The sequence below is a fragment of the Trachurus japonicus genome, chromosome 8 (assembly GCF_045865225.1).
Source record: "Trachurus japonicus isolate A0001 chromosome 8, Traja_1.0".
NCBI classification, from domain to species: Eukaryota; Metazoa; Chordata; class Actinopteri; order Carangiformes; family Carangidae; genus Trachurus; species Trachurus japonicus.
In genome coordinates this window covers 13,123,513-13,147,183 of record NC_140914.1, presented here as the reverse complement: position 1 = coordinate 13,147,183, position 23,671 = coordinate 13,123,513, and the positions used below count along the sequence as shown (strand labels likewise).

The 23,671-nt window shown below is 45.8% G+C and overlaps 1 protein-coding gene across 1 annotated transcript in view; it reads left to right on the top strand.

The window, feature by feature from the left end:
• notch3 (notch receptor 3) overlaps positions 1-23,341 on the top strand; it is a 30,190-nt gene extending 6,849 nt beyond the window's left edge. Inside the window, exons 3-33 of the mRNA XM_085783939.1 lie at positions 5,372-5,514; positions 5,621-5,956; positions 6,614-6,736; positions 6,835-7,068; positions 7,161-7,316; positions 7,410-7,595; positions 8,611-8,724; positions 9,782-9,895; positions 12,089-12,322; positions 12,652-12,762; positions 12,852-13,044; positions 13,233-13,378; positions 13,635-13,868; positions 13,976-14,128; positions 14,255-14,483; positions 14,598-14,799; positions 14,904-15,060; positions 15,159-15,343; positions 15,447-15,579; positions 15,688-15,945; positions 16,039-16,151; positions 16,271-16,800; positions 16,895-17,221; positions 17,320-17,468; positions 17,750-17,972; positions 18,069-18,156; positions 18,298-18,466; positions 18,575-18,879; positions 18,988-19,135; positions 19,243-19,340; positions 19,439-23,341. Of these exons, the coding sequence (XP_085640065.1) occupies positions 5,372-5,514; positions 5,621-5,956; positions 6,614-6,736; positions 6,835-7,068; positions 7,161-7,316; positions 7,410-7,595; positions 8,611-8,724; positions 9,782-9,895; positions 12,089-12,322; positions 12,652-12,762; positions 12,852-13,044; positions 13,233-13,378; positions 13,635-13,868; positions 13,976-14,128; positions 14,255-14,483; positions 14,598-14,799; positions 14,904-15,060; positions 15,159-15,343; positions 15,447-15,579; positions 15,688-15,945; positions 16,039-16,151; positions 16,271-16,800; positions 16,895-17,221; positions 17,320-17,468; positions 17,750-17,972; positions 18,069-18,156; positions 18,298-18,466; positions 18,575-18,879; positions 18,988-19,135; positions 19,243-19,340; positions 19,439-20,938 (7,291 nt within the window). The 3' untranslated portion in view covers positions 20,939-23,341. The remainder of the gene's footprint in view (positions 1-5,371; positions 5,515-5,620; positions 5,957-6,613; positions 6,737-6,834; positions 7,069-7,160; positions 7,317-7,409; positions 7,596-8,610; positions 8,725-9,781; positions 9,896-12,088; positions 12,323-12,651; positions 12,763-12,851; positions 13,045-13,232; positions 13,379-13,634; positions 13,869-13,975; positions 14,129-14,254; positions 14,484-14,597; positions 14,800-14,903; positions 15,061-15,158; positions 15,344-15,446; positions 15,580-15,687; positions 15,946-16,038; positions 16,152-16,270; positions 16,801-16,894; positions 17,222-17,319; positions 17,469-17,749; positions 17,973-18,068; positions 18,157-18,297; positions 18,467-18,574; positions 18,880-18,987; positions 19,136-19,242; positions 19,341-19,438) is intronic.
• The last annotated feature ends 330 nt before the right edge of the window (positions 23,342-23,671 follow it).

Here is a 23,671-nt window from a genome sequence, read left to right as displayed (position 1 = left end):
ATGAATAGCAATACAGGCCATTACAAAGGCCAAGATGTCTTTCTTCACATCTTTCTGTGAGGAATAACTTGAGTGAAAAAGTTGAACCAAAGCATTGAAGATCTTTCATGTTTAGGTTTGGGATAGGGTCTTTTAAATTTCAATTTCGAAGTTGAACGGAAATCTGGTTCAGTTTAGGTGGTTGGGTGGGGTTTTGTGGTTGACTTCAGTGGAGAATGCTTTGAAAGACCTCGACCCTGGGATTCATGCAAATGTGGTTATGGGCAAAGGCATTGCTATTTGAAAAATGTCAGGGAGTACTCTTCCAAAAATCTGTTGACACTGGAGGCAAATGACTTGAGATAGTGCATGAAATACCAGTGTAAAATGACAAGCTTCATCATAGCAGCAACAAAAGGAGGCTACATTTTATTGTCTCCTTTCAGCAGATCAGAGGAGTCCAACATTTCCATTCTTGATTTATATCCTTATAACCGAGTGTTGAGGGGCGATCAGAGGTGAGAAACTTGCAGCCTTCCTAGCCTCTCAGTCAGATTCATCACTGCTTTTCCTCAAGAGAAAGTTAAATGTCCTTTTTATTCACATGTTTAATATTCATGCTCAGGGGGTGCTCTGGAAACCTCCTCCTGGAGATTTCAATACCTCCATTGTGTGTCCAAGCACAATTATTGAAACAAACTTTGCTCTTTAAACTGTGAAACACGCATCCTTTTAGACATGATCATTGTTCATTACCAGACTGAATGGGCCCCGCGCAGTGCTCACTGCTACCTGCATATGTAGGGGATCAGTCCTCTAAAGTGCTCCAACTGTCCTTACGAAACCCTGTCCCTCATCACCCCCTTTCTCTCGCTCGGGCTCAGCTCTCTCTCACCATGGGTTACTGTTGCCAGGCTACAGCCCAGGCCTGTTAGTCCGTGTAAACCCAGGCCTGAAAGACTAGCTGTTTGGGTCACTGCCCCCCCACTCCCCATCCCCCCCCTACCCTCCTACCCCCCCACCCCAAACACTTTTATACAAAGGAGTTCTGACTACTTTAGCTCTTTTATTTGGGCCACAAAACACTCCCCAACCCCCAATCTGGCTCTTTGCTGAGAAAGGGAGAGCCAAGCTGAGGAGAGCAGAGCAGAAGAGGCTGTTGGATGGGGGGGTGGGTTGGTGGGTGGGTAGGGAGGGAGAGTTTGTGTGTGGATGGGCTCCTGTTGGCAGTGTGGTGTCAGTATGGACTCTCATAAAGGAGTCGAGCTGATTCTTGCTTGCTTGTTGGAAGGAGGGGGTGAGGAACAGAGGGTTGTGCAGAGAGAAAGAGTCACTGTTGAAAGAGTTTTCCCAAAGAGTCCAATATTTCTTTCTAGGTTTGACAAAATTTGTAAAGGTTGAGTTCTTCTCATGCAATATGAAAGTTGAAATTGTGCGCCGGCCGAGTCAGAAGATGTATTTGTGTCAGGAAAATGCCCTCTGAGATTGGAAGAATCCTTTATACTTGTTGCTTTTTGGAGCATGACTGTGTGTATGAACCATGTCAGAGATTACAGCCTCTTTGTTCACAGGTGAGCCGCCCTCTGACCTCTGGCAGAGTAGCAGCTATTGTATAGGAGAGGATGAGCTCAGGTTACCCTGCTTCAGTGACCCAGAAAGCAGGAAAACTGGCATTGTCTTACACAAGTATAGATGATGGACTCACTTACATACATAAATCAAATGGGTTTTAGTCGGAAGATCTGACACTTGATGCAGAACACCCAGAGGACTGCTGGAATTGCATATTTCAAATGACAGAAATGTTTTCTATTTGCTCTTAAAACTCTTCTTCATGAAATGTTTGACACATGTGCCATCTCTTTCCTCCTTCTTTTACTATTTCCTCAATGGATCTTCTCTTTAATGGGTTCACAATACTCCCCTTCCTCAGACGCTGAGACTGGTTGTAAGTTCCTTGTCTTTGTGTGTGGGCATGCAGTGATTGTTGCATGTGTTTTCTTTGTTGCAGTGGTGCCTTTGCTTAACAGTGTTGAAGGTGTGTTACGAGGAGCTGTTAATGCATGTGTTTGAGATGGATGACCACATCTCTTGAGTGGCGTGAAATGGCCCGTGTATGTGTGTGTATGTTGGTGTGTGTTGGACTGGTCCCATGAGCAACACAGCACAGTTGTTTTGGCTTAAAGTCTGGCAGGAGAGGTAAATGCCAGACACCCAGAGGTACACTGACAGATGTGGACAGATGCATGCTGCCGAGGCAGCAGCTGGCAAAAACCCTCATATGTGTTGACACGGAGAGATTAGCCACTCTGGCCATCCCTCCGCTGCACTCAAAGACCTCTTCCTCATCTGCTGCACTCTCTTGCACAAAGGTCAGAAGTGGACGCTCACTAAATATGACTCATGGGCCCATTGCACAACAGCAGCCTGCACCTGCCTTGTACATCCGCCACAAACAAGGCTGGGCCCAGACGATGGCACAGTTCCTGCGCCGCTGTTCCCAGAGCCAGTGGAATCCACAAGGTTGTAAAGAGGCTGATAAGGAGAGCTGCACCAGGACAAAGCTGCGTGTCTCTCACAGTCTCTACACTGATAGCACTCTGATTTGTGTGTTATGGGAGTAGCGTGTTGGCAATGAGTCAGGTCTAGACAAAAGAATGTGTGTTTTGGCTTCTAAGTTCGCTGTGCATTTGTAAGAAAAGAACAAATAATTTATCAGACATTACAACTCTCGTCATTGTTACACTCCCACCCAAACACACACATATAAACTATCACATGCACAAATACTGAGCACTTAATTCTCATAGCTGAACACACCTTGATTTCCAAGTACCTTGTGTTTTAGTCTCTGTAGCACAACATCATTCAGCATGCACTTGGACACACAATACCCTGGAACAGTTGTAAGTTATTCTCAGCCTTTGGAGACCAACAGCGTGTGAAGACTGTAGCTCTGTGGCTTTCATCAGCAGTCAAACGCACACAGTGCAGAGTGGCTCGGAGGAATTTGACTGTCACTGTGTTGTATTTTTTAGCACTCAGAGCAACTTTCTTCCTCGGTCCTGTCAAAGCCTTCTTTGTGCCACATTTTTTTGTTTCATTTTTTGGTGACACCCTAGATTCCAGACATAGTTAATTTGCCTCTAAATAAACCCAGCCAAGCCATGACAAATAGCCATGGGGACCAAGGGTGGGTGGTGAGGGGGAGGGGCGATTGGTCGGGTGTCAGGCTTGCCTGTTCGTCTGTGAGGTTGCCAGGGCAACGGGGATCGTGCATTAGGAGTGAGTGCGGTGTTTTCAGAGCAAGGGACGAGGGATTACAGGAAATATGACATGACATTCTTGCTGGACCAGACCACTCTCTCCTCCTCTTCGTCACCCTCTGCGCCAGTTCCACCTTCTAAAGACATTCTCTCCTGCAGAGCGGCCCCACCCCACTCCCTGCAGCCGTGACATTATCATCACAATCAGACGGGGGACCTCTGACATCTGACCTCTCAGCGCGTGAGAGGAGGGGGTTGTTGGAGGGAGGGGGGGGGGCAAGGCAAGCTGGCGCTCACGGGGGCTTTAGGAGATGAGAGAGTAGCTGTAGTAACTGTGCAAACTCTCTCCCAACATGGCAGCTAAATGGCTGCTCAGTACAAGCCAAGTCTCAGTGCTGAACTTGTGCTACAGCCATCTTCATGGGAAAATCTTCTTTCCGTATGGCATTTATAGTTATTATGCTTAGATCCTTGATTAATTTTTATATGCCAGCTAATTATTACTTTGGAGACATTTTCCTTTCTGCACTGTTGCTGTGTATCTGCACATTCTTGTGGATATTTCTGTGTGCCTGGCTCCTTCATGCTCAGCCCTGTGGCTCCTCCATTTCACTATTGTCTTTGTGAGAGTGGAAAAAAAGCCAAGCAAAACTGAGCAGTCTCCAGTTTTTCAGAACCAGCACAGACCAGTCACAAAGAAAGCAAGACTATTTCAGTAGAATCTAGATACGGATCAGTTCATCCTCTTTAGCCGAATCTGAAACAGATCCAGAAAAATATTTGACCCTGTGTTTTTGGGTAGAAGTAAAAACAAACGTAAAAGATGAACTAACAACAGCTGAGTGACAATGTTCCTGTAAAAAAGAAAAGAAAAGATTAGATGAAAACCCATTGTTGCTCATGCCCAGGGGTTCCACTCCAAAGAAAGAGACAGGGCCCAAGGGTGGGCCAAAACCCAGCCGTCACTGCCCTGTCATCAGCATCAAACAGCCTGTTTGAAGAGGGGGCTTGTCCCCAGCCAGTGGCTCCACTGTGGGTGTAGAGTTACCAGCTTCTCTGACCTCCTCAGTAAGTCCAAAGCTTGTCTAAACTCCCACAGGACCTCTGAAGAGGGCTATAGGAAGCCGTGTTTATATGTTTATCTCTACCTCTCAGTGGAGTAGGTTTAGGTCAGACTTGCACAGTGTCTATATAGCCAGTGTAGCCAAAGCAGAGAAGCAGCTGCTCTAGCCCTTCACCTGGACACAGAGGGAGTTCAGGCACTGTACTGAGTGTAAAGCACTCTTTTTCTGGCAGCACATAGAATGCAAAACACAATCACTGTAGCTGTACGCATCAAATGGAAAGAAATCGACTTTAAAAAAATACACATCCGGTTGTTTTATACATGAAAAAATTAGAAGCATATCTCCTGTATCAGACATGTGGATGGAACTCAACAAATGTGAACAGAACACCTGATGAGCAGACAAGCTATTAATGTTTTATCAAGACCATGACTGAGCGTAACAACACATCCTGCTTCGACACACATAAAATACCACCACAGCTGCTTCTTCTGTTCAGTTAATGTGTGCTGTGCGAGTTGTCCTGTATTTTCTCATGTCCATATTGGTTGGCAATTGTAAAGTTTCCAGACTGCTGTTTCTGGGTGTGTTCGTATAAGAACAGAAACAAGAGCTGAGGTGCGGAAAAACTGTAATAGTGCAGGAATGTTAGCCGACATGGAGAAAGTGAAGCTTTCCAGCTGGAGTCTTCGCTTTATAAGACACAGAAAGATGGCCCCCATCCATCCATCTTCATATTTTGAAATTATTTGTGTTTGTGACTTTTCCGTGTATGTGTCTCATCCCATGAGCAAATGTATTGCATGATCAAAAGGATACTTATTGAACAAGCTGTTTTAATACAAATTCATCCCAGGGCCCAGAAACATTGCTTATGCCAAGGCATGAGTCAGGCAATAGGTCTTGCCAAGGTGTCATTGAGTCTTAATTGCCAAACCCAGAGCATGATGGGTATTGGGCTTCAGTGGAGTTGGATTGTCAAAGATCTGTTTTCAGTTTCTTAGTCTGTTTTGTCCTGCAGGCCAAACATATAATATTTTTTTGTGTGTGTGTGTCCAGATGTCGTCCCGGATTCATCGGCCCTCTCTGTCAACACCAGGATCCCTGTCATCGATCCCCATGTCTGAATGGAGCAGCTTGCAAGAGCCAGGTGGTCAATGGTATCCCACAATACTCCTGTGTGTGCCAGAGAGGCTACAGAGGTACAGTAAATCCATCAGAATGTTTCTTCATTGGAAAGATTTGTTTTGACCAGGGAAATCAAAAGTACCCACATTAACTGAATGCAACTCACTCTTTCTTTTCCAGGCCAAGACTGTGGGAACATCGATGCCTGTGCCACAAGTCCCTGTGCCAACGGGGCCCGTTGTGTGAACTGGAATAATCACTACAACTGCTCCTGCCCACCTGGCTTCCAGGGAAAGAACTGCCGCAGTGACATTGATGAGTGCCGCAAGCCTGGCGTGTGCCTCAATGGTGGCATCTGCATCAACACCCAAGGGTCCTTCCGCTGCCAGTGCCAACCTGGATACAGTGGGCGTACATGCGAGGTGTCCACCCTGCCCTGTGCCCCATCTCAGTGCCTTAATGGGGGGACCTGTCGACAGACCAGCGACCACTCTTATGAGTGTGCTTGCCTACCAGGTAGAATAGCTCTCACAACAGAACACACACACGCACACACAATGTAAGTGAGTCTGCTGAGCCCACTGTTTTCCCAGGCCTCCAACACAGATCTGAAGGCATACAGATTTTCTCAGGCTGATGACATAGCTGTTAGTGCTGTTCCTGGGATTTACGCGTCTGTCCCAGGTCAGCTTCCTGTCTGCTATTAATAGCTGCTGATGGTAGCTGGGATGGTGGGAGAGTTGAAGAGGCAGCCCGCCTGCTCTCTACTCTACTCCGCTCTGTTCACAACTGGAGGAATTTACTTTATGGGCCTCCTGGTTTCCCACTAGGGAGCTGGCAGGAAATATCTTTTGCCAGAAAGGAAGTCATTGAAACTGTGAGAGATTATAAAACAAGCAAACACTGTGGGGAGTATTAGACCTCTGAAGCAGGCAGGAGTCACGGCTGTTGCTGGCATCGTATGGGAACCGTCATGTGAAGATGTAAACAACCAGACACCCTCTGAACCTTTTTACTGCCCACGTTGCCCCACACTTCCTCAAGTGTGGGAAATACAACTCAAGGTTATCAGTAGAAATGTTTACTGTCTGGGACGGGGACCACTGAATGTTTAATAAACTCTCTTGTGTTACTGTGTATACCATAATTCTTTTCTCTCTCCATCTGTCTCAGGGTTTGAAGGTCACAACTGTGAGAATAATGTGGATGACTGCCCTGGTCACAAGTGTATGAATGGAGGAATCTGTGTGGATGGAGTCAATACTTACAACTGCCAGTGCCCACCAGAATGGACAGGTACAGATCTGTTGCTTATATTTGAAATACACTTCAAATATACAACATAAGTTATGGAAAGTATGTGTGACTCCATATTTGTCGTCTAACCACACTAGGGCAATACTGTGCTGAGGATGTCAACGAGTGTCTAATGCAACCAAATGCCTGCCATAATGGCGGTACTTGCTTCAACACCATCGGAGGCCATACCTGTGTCTGTGTCAATGGCTGGACTGGAGATGACTGCAGTGAGAACATCGATGACTGCGCCATAGCCGTTTGCTTCAATGGCGCCACATGCCATGACCGTGTGGCGTCCTTCTTCTGCGAGTGCCCAGTTGGAAAGACGGGTAAGTTTGAAATTGTCAAAATGCCTCTCTTAGTCCTGGCTGCTAATTTGTTGGTAACTGCCATGTGATTTGCATCTGTGCTTTCTCTGCAGGTTTGCTGTGTCATCTTGATGACGCATGTGTGAGTAACCCCTGCAATGAGGGGGCAGTGTGTGACACCAACCCCCTCAACGGCCGCGCCATTTGCACCTGTCCTGCCGGCTTTGTAGGAGGTGCCTGCAACCAGGACATGGATGAGTGTTCAATTGGTGAGTGTTTTATCAGTGCTGGGGTTGTGTACTCTCACTGTCTTTTTAAAAAAAATGTGTGACACATACTGATCCTCGGCCTTCCACCCACAGGTGCCAACCCATGTGAGCATTTTGGGAAATGTGTGAACACAGAGGGCTCCTTCCAGTGTCAGTGTGGTCGGGGATATGCTGGTCCACGCTGTGAGATCGACATCAACGAATGTCTATCCATGCCCTGCCAGAATGACGCCACTTGCCTGGACCGCATCGGAGAGTTCACCTGTATCTGCATGCCAGGTATGCAAAACTGTTAAATTATATTTCAGAACCAACAATAAAACAATTCAGAACACCACAATACACCCTGTTGGAACAGCTTGTTATTTAAACCTGGTTTTCTAAAGAAGCATTTTCTACAGTGCTGCCATACAGACTGGCAGTGCAGACTGTTATGTAATACATTCTCATTAACATTTGGGGTATGGAGGCACTTCTCTGCACTCAATACACTGTACGGCCAGACAGGGTATTAGCTAGGACTAAGCAATGGTTTGAAGCCTCAGTGACAAAAACACAGTGAAACTCTCACGCACAGTCCTACATGCATCCTGGGGTTTTGGGAACTATACAAATTAGAGCTGGGAGTTGGGTCTATAGGGCTGGATGTGAGAGAGGGCGAGCAGTTAGGGGGAGGAGTGTGCTGTGAATACTAATGAGTGGTAGAGTGGTGGGAATGGAGCGGAACAATAGGGCCCCTCTGTGCTCCACTTTGCACCCCTCATACACACAGAGAGGGAAAGAGGCCTTTTCCCAGAGCCTGTCCCCCTCCCCCTTCATTTCCAGAGACAGGCCCTTCCTCCTCACCCTCTTCATCATCAGCCAGCCTGGCAAAGCTCATGTGGAGCGGCTGATTATTTCTGATTCCACGCTAGCCTCTCCTCAGGGGCAGCACTCTGATCCACACTCTGTTTCACCTCAATGAAGGAGCCCTCCATAGTTTGCTAACAAAGAATGTATAACATGCATCTGGTGAATGGGACACTGACCTAGGGAGGGTTTATGCTCTATGGACAGTAGGGTGTGGTGACTTCAAGTTATTGGAGTGGGAATACAAGGGATGCTCTTGGGATATTTTCTTTAAAGTATACACACAGTCATGTGCACATCATAGCATAGCAGCCTGAGCTGACATAGAATAAGAGTGTTATTTTTATGATATCCAGTACATAAGGTAAACGTTACATAACGGTACATAACTGAATACTGTGAATCTGTTTCAAATGTTAAATCAGTTTAAACTTCTGTCTTTCAGGCTACATGGGGACTTACTGTGAGATTGACGTTGATGACTGTGAGAGCAACCCATGTGTGAATGATGGCATCTGTCGGGACATGGTCAATGGCTTCACATGCACCTGCCAGCCAGGTGAGACTTTCATGACTTGTGTTTCTATTCCATGTGTTTATTTCTTTCCCTGTTAACCACTCCAACTCAGTGTCAGCAGCAGCAGTTGTAAAGAACAGAAAGCCAAAGTTTAAATGTCCCCAGAACCAGAGGAGGGAGGGTCAGCCTCGCTACTTCTGCCTGCTGGTGTTTAGAGTCACCACTCTCAGAAAAAGGCAAGCCCAAAAGGCTGCCTATCCTCTTGCCTGAACAAAGACACTATTGTGACCCCCGCTCCCCTCCTCTGTGGAATGTGGAAGGGACAGCAGTCTCCCTCATCCTATCCTGCAGAAGGGGGGGGAACAGCAGTCCTGCTAATGAGATTCTTTTCCAGGTCCGCAATTTACATCTGGGACAGACGTCCCCTCTCCACCCCCCATCTAGCTATTGAGCCAGTGGAGTTGATGCAGGAAGGAGGAGGGGGGGTTCCCCAGAAGAGAAAACAATCCCACTGTCTCCTCTAAACCCCCCCTCCAGTACCAAAAGCACCAACACATAGGCCGTCCTGACACTGTTAATCAACTGAGCCGTGTGCTACCAATGCACCAATTCACCCCTGTCTGGGCACTGTGCCCACCGATTTCAAGCCTGCTCAGTTTCTCAAGCTTTTCAAGCAAGCCGATTTGAATTATTATTATCATCATCGCTATTATCATTATTATTTTTATTGCAGTCAAAAATGTACCATAATCTGAAGTGAGTTAAAGCTGCATATATTGCCGGCCCTGGTTATTTCAATACCACCCAATAGTATTATTCATTTGTTTTCAAATCAACCTTGTATGGACTTAAAAACATTATCAAGGTCACTGGTTTTCTGTTGCATTTGTTGTGGTCATGGCAGCACTGGTCCAAGTGCACAGATGATACGTGCTTAACCAGTCGAGACGCTCTCAAACCCAGCCTTAGCCAGACGTCACTAATTTAGCCAAAGACCCCTGCCCCTCTAAGAACAGACAGAACTGCCCTCTGACCTGAGCGCGGACCCTTCCACTGGACCGTCTTTCTGACCCTTCACCCATGTGTTTGTATGTCCCAGGGTTTACCGGCACCATGTGTCAGATCGACATCGATGAGTGTGCCAGCACTCCCTGCCAGAATGGAGCAAAATGCTACGACCGTCCCAATGGCTTCGAGTGCCGCTGCGCTGAAGGTAAGGGCTTTTGTACAATACTTGTCAGTGGACAGTTGTTAGAAAGTGAATAGCTCAAGAAGTCTTCCCAGGCAGACGAGCAGATGCGCCTTAACCACTTGTTGGGCTGTGTTCGGTCTTTGTTAACTGTTCAGTGTTTTGGGGGGTCAGCGATTGCTCTGGATGTCTGCTGGCGAGGCAGGCAGACTGACTTGAGGCCCCTAATCCCCCTCTTTCCCTCATCGGCTCTCAGGATCATGGGGTCACTGAGGACCAGCAGTTGCCAAGAAAGGAGCCTTGGTCATCACCTCGACATCTGTTCATCTGTTAAACCCCCGCACACCACCTTATGCTGCATCTTAACTTTCATTCCTTTACATCCATTCGCGTCCATGTTTGAATTCAAGCTCTGATACAGTGAGCTATATTAAGGACGTATGTATGAGCTGACTGTGCGTATTTAGTGATATTTAACATGTTTGTTTGGACCTATGTCTACGGAGGAGCCAGCTTCATTGTTTCAGTGGCCAGCTGCTTGGTATTCCTTGTGTTTTCTGGGCCCCTTCTGTTGAGTGAAGTGGCCCTGTTTGACGTGGCGCAGTCCATTGTTACCTCCGCCACTGAGAACAAAAGCAGGGCTGGGAGCCCTGTGTAGGGCCCTTCTTTACTGCTTTGCCCAACTCAGCACTGTGCTGCACACATACCACACAAACAATTAGTTGTCTAACACAGACAAGTAGAGTGATCAGAGCCCATAACTGTGAAAGGTTTTGTAAAGAAAAACTGGGAAACAGACAGAGGAGGTTCAACAACATAACAAATAAACTGGCTAAAGGGGGAGACTTTAAAATAAATGGGACAAAAGGAATGCCAACGTCAGGTTTTAAAACACAAGTTTAAAGTTAAAAGCGCAATGTGTGACCATCATCACTTGTGCTTTAATCCCTTTCTCTTTTGTTACTGGTTTAATTCAATATGTAAAAAAAAGGGGGGGGGGGGAGCTATTTCTCAAAGATATGATCTTGTCTAATAATATTGAAAAAAAGAAAAATCTAATCTGTAATGAGAATAAAAACCTAAAACTTCTTTTATGAAATATAGCTGCCAGTTACTGCTGATTGTGCAAACTGGTCCAGTGTGGAGTCAACAACACAATTGGGCCGAACACTTAATCAGTCAGCTAGCTTCAAGAACGTATCCAACTGGCAATATTCATGTTTCTGTCATTGTTTGTCACTACAGCAGTGCTGCAACATGGCCTGTCTAACTCCCATCCCACCACAGCCAAATTAAGAAACTCTGCAATGCTAGCTCCTGTACATGATCCACTGAGCAAGTTTGCAAGACGCAGTCAGAAATGTTCTAGTTCCCCTTAGGATGACGAGTTAATCTTTGTGATGTAGGTCTGTGTGTCTGGGGAGGTCCATTCATCTGTTTTAGTAAAACACAGTTTGCCACCTTCAAGCTTCCATTACATCCTGTTAGGCTTCTTTGTTAATATTTGGAATGGCGACTCTCGAAAATTATTTCCGTGATGTGTTTCAGCTCAGCTCTGTCTGACTCCAGAACATGGCAGTAGGTCGGGCGCAGAGAAGTTGACAGTTGCTGTAGTCATTTCTTTGGCTTTCGCACTTGTTTGTGGAAAGGGGGAAGAAAATTATTTCAGCCGTGTTGTTTATTGTTTCTTTGGCCCTGTAAGAGTTTTTCCCCTCTCACGGTACCAAACAACTATCACCTGTTGATTTTTTTGTGGTGGAGATGTGTATACATACTGTTATTGATTGCTAGATGTTGTGCATGATCTTGCCCAACCTACAAGGTGACAACAACAACTCTTAATTATTTTCCTGGAATTTAACAGGAAAGACAAAATACTGCCACACCCATGACCTCAATGCAGGTGGAGCATTTTCCATGACTTTATTAACAGCATTGCTCCCAGCTCCTACCATCTCAAAGGCGTGTAGAAGGGACCACTCTCCTATAATAAAGGCAGTTGCGCCCTCTACAGCACAAAGTATGGAATAGGCCAGGAAAAGCATGATTGGTTGACTCTTACTCTCTACCACCAGTCAGTCATCATAATGGCAAAAATAAGAAATAGCATACAAACATTTTGAGATTTTTTTTTGTGTGATGATAGAACAGAAAATCTATAATTCTCTCCCATCTCCGCTTAACATCCCCATTTATGTGTTTTTCTTCCTCTCGTAGGTTATGAGGGAACACTCTGTGAGAGTAATATCAACAACTGTCAGCCCGACCCATGCCACCATGGCACTTGCATAGATGGCATTGCCAGCTACACCTGTAACTGCGATGCTGGCTACACAGGTTACCGCTGTGAGAACCAGCTCAACGAGTGTCACAGCAACCCATGCCAGAATGGAGGCAAATGTGTGGACCTGGTCAACAAGTACATCTGCCAGTGTCAACATGGAACCTCAGGTAACAGAAAAACTCTTAACCCCTAAACACAGAGTCAAACCTCTTTTTTTTTCATTTCAAACCTTTGACTTAATCAGTTAAAAAAAGTTCACCAGTGTTAACAGCTAACGTACTACAGCTGCAGATAAAACTGTCATGACATGCCCAAACATTGTTACTGCATCACAATATCACATTCTGCATTTCTTTATTTTAAGAGAAAAAATACTTAGCACATGTATTTGTTGGACAGGAGGGACAAGTCGAGTGCTGAGACTTTCTTCAGGCAAACATATTTTAAAATATCAAAAATATTTGTATAAAGTCCTAACTCCTCTTTGTGAACGCAGGCCCAAACTGTGAGATCAACTTTGACGATTGTGCCAGTAACCCATGTGACTACGGCATCTGCAAAGATGGCATCAACCACTACGATTGTGTTTGCAAACCTGGCTTCACTGGTAAGGCTCTCTGAAAATGAAAGTGTGAGATCAGAAATCAATCCCGATTGGAACGCGCTTTGATTGTGTCTTAAAATCTCTTCTGCCAGGTCCCAAATGTAACGTGGAGATAGATGAGTGTGCATCCAGCCCCTGTAGGAATGGGGGGACATGTGTAGACAAAGAGAATGGATTTCACTGCCAGTGTCCTGAGGGCTTCAAGCCGCCTTACTGTTACTCCCAGGTGGACGAGTGTGGCAGCAGCCCCTGTGTCCACGGCTCATGCAGGGATGACATCAACGGGTATGAAGTGTTTCAGTCTTTGTCACAGTAGAGAATGACCTGCATGGACATGTTTTTACAAGGAGACATACCGTCATTATGACTTTGCAAGCTTGCTGCTAATTGTACACGCTTTAACTTGCACAAAGGGTTGTTATTACCATTAACTTGTACAACTTTGGGATAATCAACAACTCCTGTATTTCCAGTTACCGTTGTGACTGTGAGCCCGGATGGGTGGGAAAGAACTGTGACTTGGACAGGAACGACTGTCTGCCGAGTCCCTGCCAGAACGCTGGCACGTGTATCGACCAGCTCAATGGCTTCAATTGCAAGTGTCGCCAAGGCTTTAGAGGTGAGCGGGTGGAGCAATCACTATCAAAGAGTACAGCACAAAGAGAGGATTACATGAGCAGTACATAGAGAAAGTGACGTTAATAAACAAGAGAGACCTAGATACATAGACTTCATTAATGTGTCACTGTCTAAAATATTCCCACCATGACGTCTACCCCCTCTAGTGGTGTAATATAAGTGCGAATACATTCACAAGTGTTGGGCTATGTTATTTTATACAATATGTCTTATTGTCTCCTCTGTGCCTCCAACAGGTAATCTCTGCCAGGTGAACATCAACGAATGTGCTTCCAGCCCCTGTCTGAACAAGGGCACTTGTGTAGATGGTGTGGCAAGTTTCACCTGCATGTGTGAGCTTCCTTACAGCGGACCCACATGTGCTGAGGTCCTCACCCCTTGCTCCCCTAACCCCTGTGCCAATCATGCCGTCTGCACCCACACAGCAGACTACTTGGGATATCAATGTAACTGCCAGCCCGGTTGGCAAGGTTAGTAAATTTTGTAATAGATAATCTGCCAGGAAGCTTACAGAAATTCTTTGTGCACATACTCTTATAATCTTCACCTAAACCTATTGTATTTTTGCATTCTTCAGGTCAGTTGTGCAACATAGATGTGAACGAATGCATCTCAAACCCCTGCAAGAACCGTGGGAGTTGCACTAATACACTAGGAGGCTTCGTGTGCTCATGCAGAGCTGGATACACTGGCCTTACCTGTGAAACAGACATCAACGACTGTGCTCCAAGTGAGTGGCCACGACGGCTTAGCATGCCGCATTACTGTCATTGTCTGTTAATATCAAATACAATACCTGGTATATGTACATTTCCTGTACTTGTTTAAAGTTGTCCTATCCTTTTTCTTCCATCAGATCCATGCTTAAATGGAGGTTCCTGCACAGATGGTATGAACTCCTTCCACTGTAACTGCCTGCCAGGGTTCACAGGACCTCGTTGTGCTTTTGAGATCAATGAATGCCAGAGTTCCCCCTGCAAAAATGGAGGCACTTGCACAGACTATGTCAACTCCTACACATGTACCTGTAGGCCCGGCTTTACTGGCATTCACTGTGAAACCAACATCCCTGACTGTACTGAAAGGTGAGAGTCTGTTTGTGTTTAAGGTGTATACATATCTTATGGTTTATCTTGTCAATCCGTATATATAAACTCACATAAGTGTTGAATAATTAAATCTATATTTTTGCTCCACAGCTCTTGCTTCAATGGAGGGACATGCACAGATCAAATCAACGGCTATTCCTGCACTTGCCGTTCAGGCTTCACGGGTTCCCACTGTCAATACGAGGTCAATGAGTGTGACTCCCAGCCGTGCCTTAATGGAGGCATCTGCCAAGATGCCCTAGAGTCCTTCCGTTGCTCCTGCCCCAAGGGCTATACTGGCAACCGCTGCCAGGTACAGACACTCACACACACTCTAGTCCTGAGATCTTTCATACCTTTGTATCTTAAGACCAATAAATGCTGATCATTTTGACATCTTCCCCATTGCCCTTGCAGACACCGGTAGACTGGTGCAGACGCTCATCTCCTTGCCAAAATGGAGGTCGCTGTCGTCAAAAGGATGCTTCCTTTATCTGCGACTGTACCAATGGCTGGTCTGGGCGTTACTGTGACATCGCTAGGGTTTCCTGTGAGACAGCTGCCCGCCAGAGAGGTATTTTAATGTTTTGTATATAATCATATTTGACATTTTGGTCTGTCTATGTTAAGACTAAATTCAATTCAACTCTCTCCCAAAATCTTTCTAATCAGGTTTCCAGACAGATGAGCTATGTAACCACGGTGGACATTGTGTCAACAGTGGGAATACCCACTACTGTAAATGTCCCCCAGACTACACTGGAAGCTATTGTGAAAGCCAAGTGGACCACTGTGAAGACAAACCCTGTCGCAATGGTGCCACCTGCAGGGGATATGTGGGAGGGTACCAGTGTGATGTGAGTGCATTTCTTCGTCAATGTCAGGTGCTTCTCTGTCAGACTTCAGCAGAGTCAGTATCCACACGGTACTAATTTATTTTTCATCTGCATCTCATTACAGTGTATGCCAGGATATACTGGACAGAACTGTGAGATAGAGATCAATGAGTGCCAGTCTCATCCTTGCCAGAACGGAGGCACTTGTATTGATCTGGTGGGACATTACATCTGCTCCTGCCCCCCTGGCACACTGGGTATGCAGCACATATTAAATAGGAAAAGGAAATATTACTAAAGAGAAAGAGACCATAACAATATGTATTTACAATAATGAATATAATGATGTATGCTCTTGTTTAAAGGTGTTCTTTGTGAGATCAATGAAGATGACTGTGCTCCACCCATGAGGCTGCGCAGTTCTCCTCCTAAATGCCTGAACAACGGCACTTGTGTGGACAGAGTGGGCGGATACCGCTGCAATTGTCCCCCTGGATTCACAGGGGAAAGGTGTGAGGGAGACATTAATGAATGTCTCTCGAACCCCTGCAGCCCTTCCAACAGTCTTGATTGCATCCAGTTGCCCAATGACTACCAGTGTATCTGCAAGCCGGGCTTCACAGGTGAGACACCTTCCACCTGCCTCCTCTGTATGCATTTGCTTTTTGTGTAACGCTGTCAACCGTAGAGCTTAACAATCAATGTTTGGTTTTTAGGACGGAGGTGTCAGAGCAGGTTCAGCGTATGTGAGTCTCAGCCGTGTCAGAATGGAGGAGCCTGTTCTTTATCCAGCAGCTCTGCACTGGGATACATTTGCACGTGTCAGCTTGTAAGTGTCCTTTCACGTTAAGGGTTTAAACGCCTAATCTGAGTTTGTGTTTTTCAGCCTTTTCTTGATTGTGTATTTAAGGATCACAATTTAAGTAAATGAATGATGTTTATCTTTAGGGTTACACTGGGCCCAGTTGTGAAAGAAGCATGTCCTGTCGGGAGCTGTCCTGCTACAATGGAGGTAGCTGCGCACTTACCAGCAGGGGGGCTCGTTGCTCCTGCCCTCCAGGTTATGGAGGCCCCCAGTGTCAGCATCGGAGTAATGAGGGCTGCTCTTCACAGCCCTGTCGGAACGGAGGGCTGTGCACTGAGGAGACCAGCTACCCATACTTTCACTGCCAGTGTCCCAGTGGCTTTACTGGGAAGCGCTGTGAGCAGACCAGTAGATCCATCGACGCCTTGATACCCTCATGCCCTCAAGCAGACTGCCATCGCAAAGCCAACGATAGTGTTTGTGACAAGGAGTGCAACACGTTCCTTTGCCGCTGGGATGGCGGCGACTGCTCTCTAGCTGCAAACCCATGGGCTCATTGCACAGACCCTCGCTGCTGGCGTGTCTTCAATAACAGCCAATGCGATGAGTACTGCAACAACGCAGACTGTCTGTATGACAACTTTGACTGTAAAAACAAGGAGAAAGTTTGCAAGTAAGTTTACTTTTACTGTTAACAGGATTCCCCAGATTTTTCTGTGCTCACTTGAAGAAGCCTGAGCTGATCCTTTTTATTTGTGTCATTACAGTTCAGTCTATGAAACCTACTGCCTCGACCACTATGCTAATGGACAGTGTGACCAGGGCTGCAACACAGAGCAGTGTGGCTGGGATGGCTTGGACTGCGCAGGGAAGGTTCCAGAAGACCTTGCTGATGGTGTCTTGGTTTTAGTTGTCCTGCTGCCTCCAGAAGAGCTTCTCCGCACCAGCACAGCTTTTCTGCAAAAATTGAGTTCTATCCTGCACACTTCACTGCGCTTCCGGCTTGACAGGAATGGAAAAGCAATGATCCTCCCCTACACTCGGCGAGAGGCACGCTTCAAAAGGGAGCTGGAGCCTCAGCACGAGGTCATCGGGTCAGTCAGGCATCCAGTGAACAGAAAACCAGAAGTCAATCCTGTAAATTATGAATTGTACATTACACTGAACACTTGTCGTTTTATTATTCCGGCAGCTCTAAGGTGTACCTGGAAATAGACAACCGTCTGTGCTATCAGGAGTCAGAGGACTGTTTCCCCACAGCTGACAGTGCTGCAGAGTACCTGGGGGCCCTGTCAGCATCAGAAATGCTCCGCTTCCCTTATCCCCTGAAAGAAGCCCGTGGTGAGTAGGAATATTAAAGAGCACAAAAAAGGCTAGTTAGACAAATGAGGCACAAATATGTACACTGCAAAATCTGAAATCTAAGTAAGATGAAATGTCTTAAATTAAGGCAAATATTTCTTCTCACCGGTAGGGACGTGTGATATATATTTTATTTAACTATTTCAAGAATATTGCAATAGCATTGGGTTCTTAATTTAACAAAAAATTCCTACATATTGAGAAAATTACTCATTTTCCTAATTGTATTACTTTTTTTCTTGTTTCTCTTCTCACTACAGGTGTAAGGCTACCAAATGACCCTGAACTTTCGTGGATCAAGCTATTGCTGGTGGGGGTGGGTGCTCTCTTTCTTTTGGTCATCCTTGTGATAGGCATGCTGATTGCTCGCAGAAAGAGAGAGCACAGCACCCTCTGGTTCCCTGAGGGCTTCTTCCCGAAAAAGGAACCAAGTAGCAACAAGAACCGCAGGGAGCCTGTTGGCCAGGATGCTCTGGGAATGAAGTAAGTCTTTTGTGTGTTGAGATGTTACCTGAGCTGCTTTAGCAATATGCTGTGGAACTGGGCTAATGTTGTTTTACATATTCTGTCCGTAAACAGACACATGCCAAAAACTGTGGAGGAATCTCTCCTTGGAGATCACAGTGACCAGTGGATGGACGACTGCCCAGAGGCGAAAAGGCTCAAGGTCAGTTCCCCAGCTTCCTTGCGTTTTTTTTAACTTGTCCTAAACAATTTACACAAAATGTGCATGTAAATTTCACAAGAGCCTGTCAGTCTGCATTTAAAGTATGTAACACAACTTTCCTCTCCCCTTCTATGAGTTCAGGTTGAGGAGCCAAGCATGCTCTCAGACTGTGAAGATGCAGTGGACAGCAGACAGTGGACACAGCATCACCTTGCGGCTGCAGACATTCGTGTGCCTCCCACAATGGCCCTCACCCCACCTCAAGGAGAATTTGAAAGTGACTGCATGGATGTTAATGTCAGAGGCCCAGGTTAGTTAGTAGTTTGGAACTTGTACATTTATACTTGATTTTTTTTGTTTTTTTAATCCCGTTCAAGTGCCCAACAACTCACATGTACACATTTTCATCTCCCACCAGATGGTTTTACACCTCTGATGCTGGCATCATTCTGTGGAGGTGGCTTAGAGCCTGAGATAACAGAAGAGGAGGAGAATGAGGAGTGTTCAGCCAACATCATCTCCGACCTGATCTACCAGGGCGCATCACTTGCTGCCCAAACAGACCGCACTGGTGAGACAGCGCTCCATCTGGCTGCCCGTTACGCCCGTGCTGACGCTGCTAAACGGTTGCTGGACGCCGGCGCAGATGCCAATGCTCAGGACAACACAGGCCGCAGCCCGCTACATGCTGCAGTGGCTGCTGATGCACAGGGTGTCTTCCAGGTAAAGAAACACTGACTGTTTATTGGACACATCATAGGTGGAAATACTTGTTTGTGCCATATGAATCAAATTTCTGATTTGAATCTTTACCTTCACTCTCCATCCTAGATTCTGATCCGAAACCGGGCTACGGATCTGGACTCCCGTATGTATGATGGCTCAACTGCACTGATCCTGGCAGCACGGCTGGCAGTAGAGGGCATGGTAGAGGAACTCATCACTTGTCATGCTGATGTAAATGCAGTTGATGAATTAGGTAAGTGCTCGTCATTTTTGCACTTGAGTGAAAGTACAAATGCAGATTTACCTGTTTCACGAAATGATTTGTTCATCTGTCATCTGATTGTTCATCATCACTTTTAGGTAAATCTGCCTTACACTGGGCAGCTGCCGTCAATAATGTGGAAGCAACTGTTGCCTTACTGAAGAATAGTGCCAACAAAGATATGCAAGATCTCAAGGTATGACATCTGCCATAATGTAACCACACTTTCAGCCTTGGCTAAACTAGAGATATGTTTGTGTCTAATACATCTTTTTTTGTGTTTTTCCTTCTCAGGAGGAGACTCCTCTGTTCCTTGCAGCCCGCGAGGGCAGCTGTGAGGCTGTGAAGGTGCTGCTGGCTCACTTTGCAAACAGAGAGATCACAGACCATATGGACAGGTTGCCAAGGGACATTGCTCAGGAGCGTATGCACCACGATATTGTTCAGCTTCTTGATGAGTACAATACAGTGAGAAGTCCCCAGGGCCATGGAGGGCCTGGACACCACCTCACTGGGGGACACACTCTGTCTCCTCTCATGTGCCCACCCAGTGCCTTCCTGCCTAGTCTGAAGAACACCCCACAGGGCAAGAAGAATCGCCGGCCTGGAGCCAAGGGTTCTAGCCTGGCAGCCCATAACGCCTCCAGTTTGAAGGAGTCGGTCAAGGCCCGCAATAAGAAGCTGACCTTGGACATGCAGAGTGCCTTGCTGGAAAGCTCAGTTACCCTGTCCCCAGTTGACTCACTGGACTCACCCCACGGGGGAGCCAGCAATGCTGGCTACATCACCAACCCCACTTCTCCTGTGGCAATGCAGTCACCAGGACTCTACCACTCCTCCATGTCTGTTCCAAACACCCCAATGGTACATAGCAGCATGTTGGAGGGAGGAGGCCCCTTCGCTGTGTCTCTAGCGCAGCTCAATGACCTAGGAGCTGGAGGGATGTCCATGCAGGGACGTGTCTCCATGGCCTCTGATGTCAACCACGGCTACGTGCTGAGTTCTGGCCAGCTGGGGATCAACATGGGCATGGTCAGTCCCGTCAGCGTGCCCTTTGACTGGCACAGCCGGATGCCCCCTTCCTCCCAGTGTGGTCAGCAGGTGGTGAATCTTGTGCAGAGTAGCCAGGCAGCCATGCACCCCCAGAGCCCAGCCATGCAGCAGAGCATGCTGATGCACCAACAACAGATCTTCCGCAACGCCATGCTGCAGCCCACGCCTGTTACCTCCACACCTACCATCAGCCCAGTCAAGCTGCCCTCCATCGCTGAGCAGCAACAGCAGCAGCAGCAGCAGCAGCAGCAGCTCCTCAACCACACCATCGCCAGCCAACAGAACATGGCCCGCATGTCTGCCTCAACCCCGCCGACTCCCCAGACCTCACAACCTCCACCATCCTTCTTCCAGCAGCAGCAGATGGCTCAGCAGCAGCCCTCTCAGCCCCAGCCTCCTGCTCAGCCTCCACAGGCAGCCACGCCAGCAGCCCAGCCCGCTCAGGCTCTGCCCTCTCAGCCGAGTAGCAGCACTGCAGGAACGGAGGATTACCCAACCCCTCCCTCCCAGCACAGCTACTCATCCGCACTAGATGCCACGCCCAAGCATTACCTCCATTTGCCCAGCGAGCACCCGTACCTAACCCCCTCCCCAGAGTCTCCTGAGCCATGGTCCAGCCCCTCCCCTCACTGCGTCTCTGATTGGTCTGATTCCACACCCAGCCCAGCAGTTGCTGGCCCTGCCCAGACCCAAATTACTCAAATCCCAGAGGCCAATGGCAAGATGCAGGTGTTTGCATGAAGATCCTATGGCCTCTGCTTGAAAAGGGACCTGGGGTAAAAGAATTTGTGGACTGGCTCCTGGGCCCGTCTGTGTTTATATGTGTCAGCCTGTTTCCAAGATTTTCATTGGATTTGGATTGACTATGTTTATCACGAGGACCGTCTGCTAGTGATTTCTGCAGAGAAAAAAGTAAAGGGAAATGTGTGTTGTCTGAAAAAACAGCAGACAATTTAATGAAGTAATTCTGTCACAGATGGACTTGTTTTTTATTATAAAAAAAAAGTATATGAAGAAAACCAAGTCTTTCATTTCAAAGACTTAGGGGTGATCTCCATAAAACTAACAAACATTAAAAAACTAGATAAGAGAAAAAAGTAAAATGTTGAAGGGAATTCATTTATTTTTATTTATTGTTTTTATCTCTCTGAACTGCTTTTTTCTTTAGGTTTTTGTCACCTTCTTTCTGTCCCCCCAGCCTCTCATATAATGTGCCGCCCCCTCTTATTTTATACAAACCACCTACATTTGTGTTTAGCCAGTGTGGCAGGTAAAGGAATATAATTCATCATTGAGACCAGTTGACCGACAGACAGAGGAATTTTAACTTCTTGACTGATATTTATTCAGGCCACCTACAGCTGGTTAAGGTGATAAACTGGTTCTAGTAAATATATATATTGAGAGGTGCTCAGCAGTAGAGATATGTTCTGATTTGATTGAATTGTGGTAATTGATTATTTTCCATATGAGTATTATGAATAAGAATGTAGATGAGTGTCTCTGAAGCACTTCAAGTGGCCAGCTACACAGGGCAAATGTGGGTAAAACACAACATTTAACCACAGTGGATATTTATAATGTATGGGTGGTATTTAATCCATGGCAGTTTTACTTATGACTCTTCAAAATAGTGAAATTTTAGGTTTAAAACTCCCATTTCATCTGTAGCTTCTCACTGACTTTACAAGACTCTTACCTCCAGATCTACTGCCAGCCGTGACATTTCAGTTTTGAAGCTTATTTACATTCACTTGTTTTCCTAAAATCAGCCTCTCACTGCCCTTTTTTAGTTCATGTATTAAGTTTTTGTTTGTTCCAGTTGTTTTATACTGTATATTTGTGGAAACCACGGATACCTTTTTTAAAACATCACTTCAGATGTACTAAGCTATGCTTATCAGCTGCTATTTTATATCACTCTTCCCTGCAAACATTCCTACATTTTGCTTGTCTTATTGGGTCTGGACTCTGTGGCTTTTCACCAGCATCCAACACAGGGAGGAACCAGATGACAGACAGGTGGAAGAATAATTTTCTGAGGTCGCATTACGTCCCTCACTGGACTAAATGTAAACATTCCTGGACTCTCTGTGGCAGTTGAGATCTCATTCGTCGACATACTCACCTTGTGTCTGCTAGTGTCTGTGGAGGAGAAGTGGTCAGTGTGAGGGTGTGGCTGCTGGGCTGTGTACTGCTTATGCCCTGTCACTCCTCAGGGAGGTGTTTTACGGCATGCAGCGGGACAGTTTCCCTGCATCTACAGTAGCTTCCAGTCCAGAGGCCACGGAGTCGCATCTTAAGATGATTGTTAGAAGAAACTGAAGTTAAAAACACTACTATGTAGTGCTGCGCCCTTTAACTTTTTGCAAAACTCTGAGATGACACTCCCAGTCATCCAACTAACATCTTGTGTAATGTCTGACCAACTCTTTATTCTCACTGGAGTGTGTAGGATAGAGGTCTTCCTCTCCTTTACATACTATGGACATCTGAGCATAAAGTCAATTGATAATTGTAGAATTTTGAGAACGTAACCATTGCATTTTCACTGTATGACCAGGCCACCACTCTTAGCTACTACTGTGGTGGTGGCCCAATACAGCCCCTTACTGTGTGTCATAGACTGCATTTATCTTTCATTCATTGTTTTATCCTGTTCACTATAGACTTGGCTACTGTTATGTCAGACCTGGGATACATGTCATTGTCCACAGTCCAGTTCAAGTTTTACTGTTTGTTTTTTTCTATTTTTATATATATATCTGGTCATTTCAATTTCCCTACTGGGTCGCACTAAGTGTTTTTGTACATTTCAACCTCCCAACTTCTGTTTGTACATGTGTTTGCTCTGGGTAGATCTTTGCTTGAGAAGTCTTATGTTTCTAAAATGATTGTTATGTACTAAAAAGGACAAAAATAAAATGTACTTCATTTAGCATTATTTGAAGCTGAGGCTGTGACTGATATTTTATTGGTCTTGTGTTATTAGAACAGTCATAGATATTTTCTATCATTATTAATTTCAATACTTGTTTAAAAGTAGTTCAAAATCATTGTACATAAAACTTTTCCACAGTTTTTCTTTCTACAGTCAAAAGTTGTAAAATAAGTTACTGATAATAAAAACTGTAGGGAACTACATTTTTTGTGTCCTCGTGTTCAGTGATTGTTTCATATTATAGAGGAAGGTGATGATGAATTCAGATCACTATCATCAGCATACATATGAAATGTATTATGCTGTGTTTTAATACAATAGGCCTAAAATAAAAATCTTTCTTAGCTTTGATTATCAATTTTTGATTTCTGAAATTAGAATTTGTGATAACTTTGCTGGAATTACATTATGTTGAACAGCATTATAATTGTAGTTGCCTGTTGTTTTGTGCTCCAATACAAGCTGCAGCCTTAAAAATGGCCACAACAACAAGACAGCTGACCAATTTGTCCCGTTGCAGGGTTATATTAGAT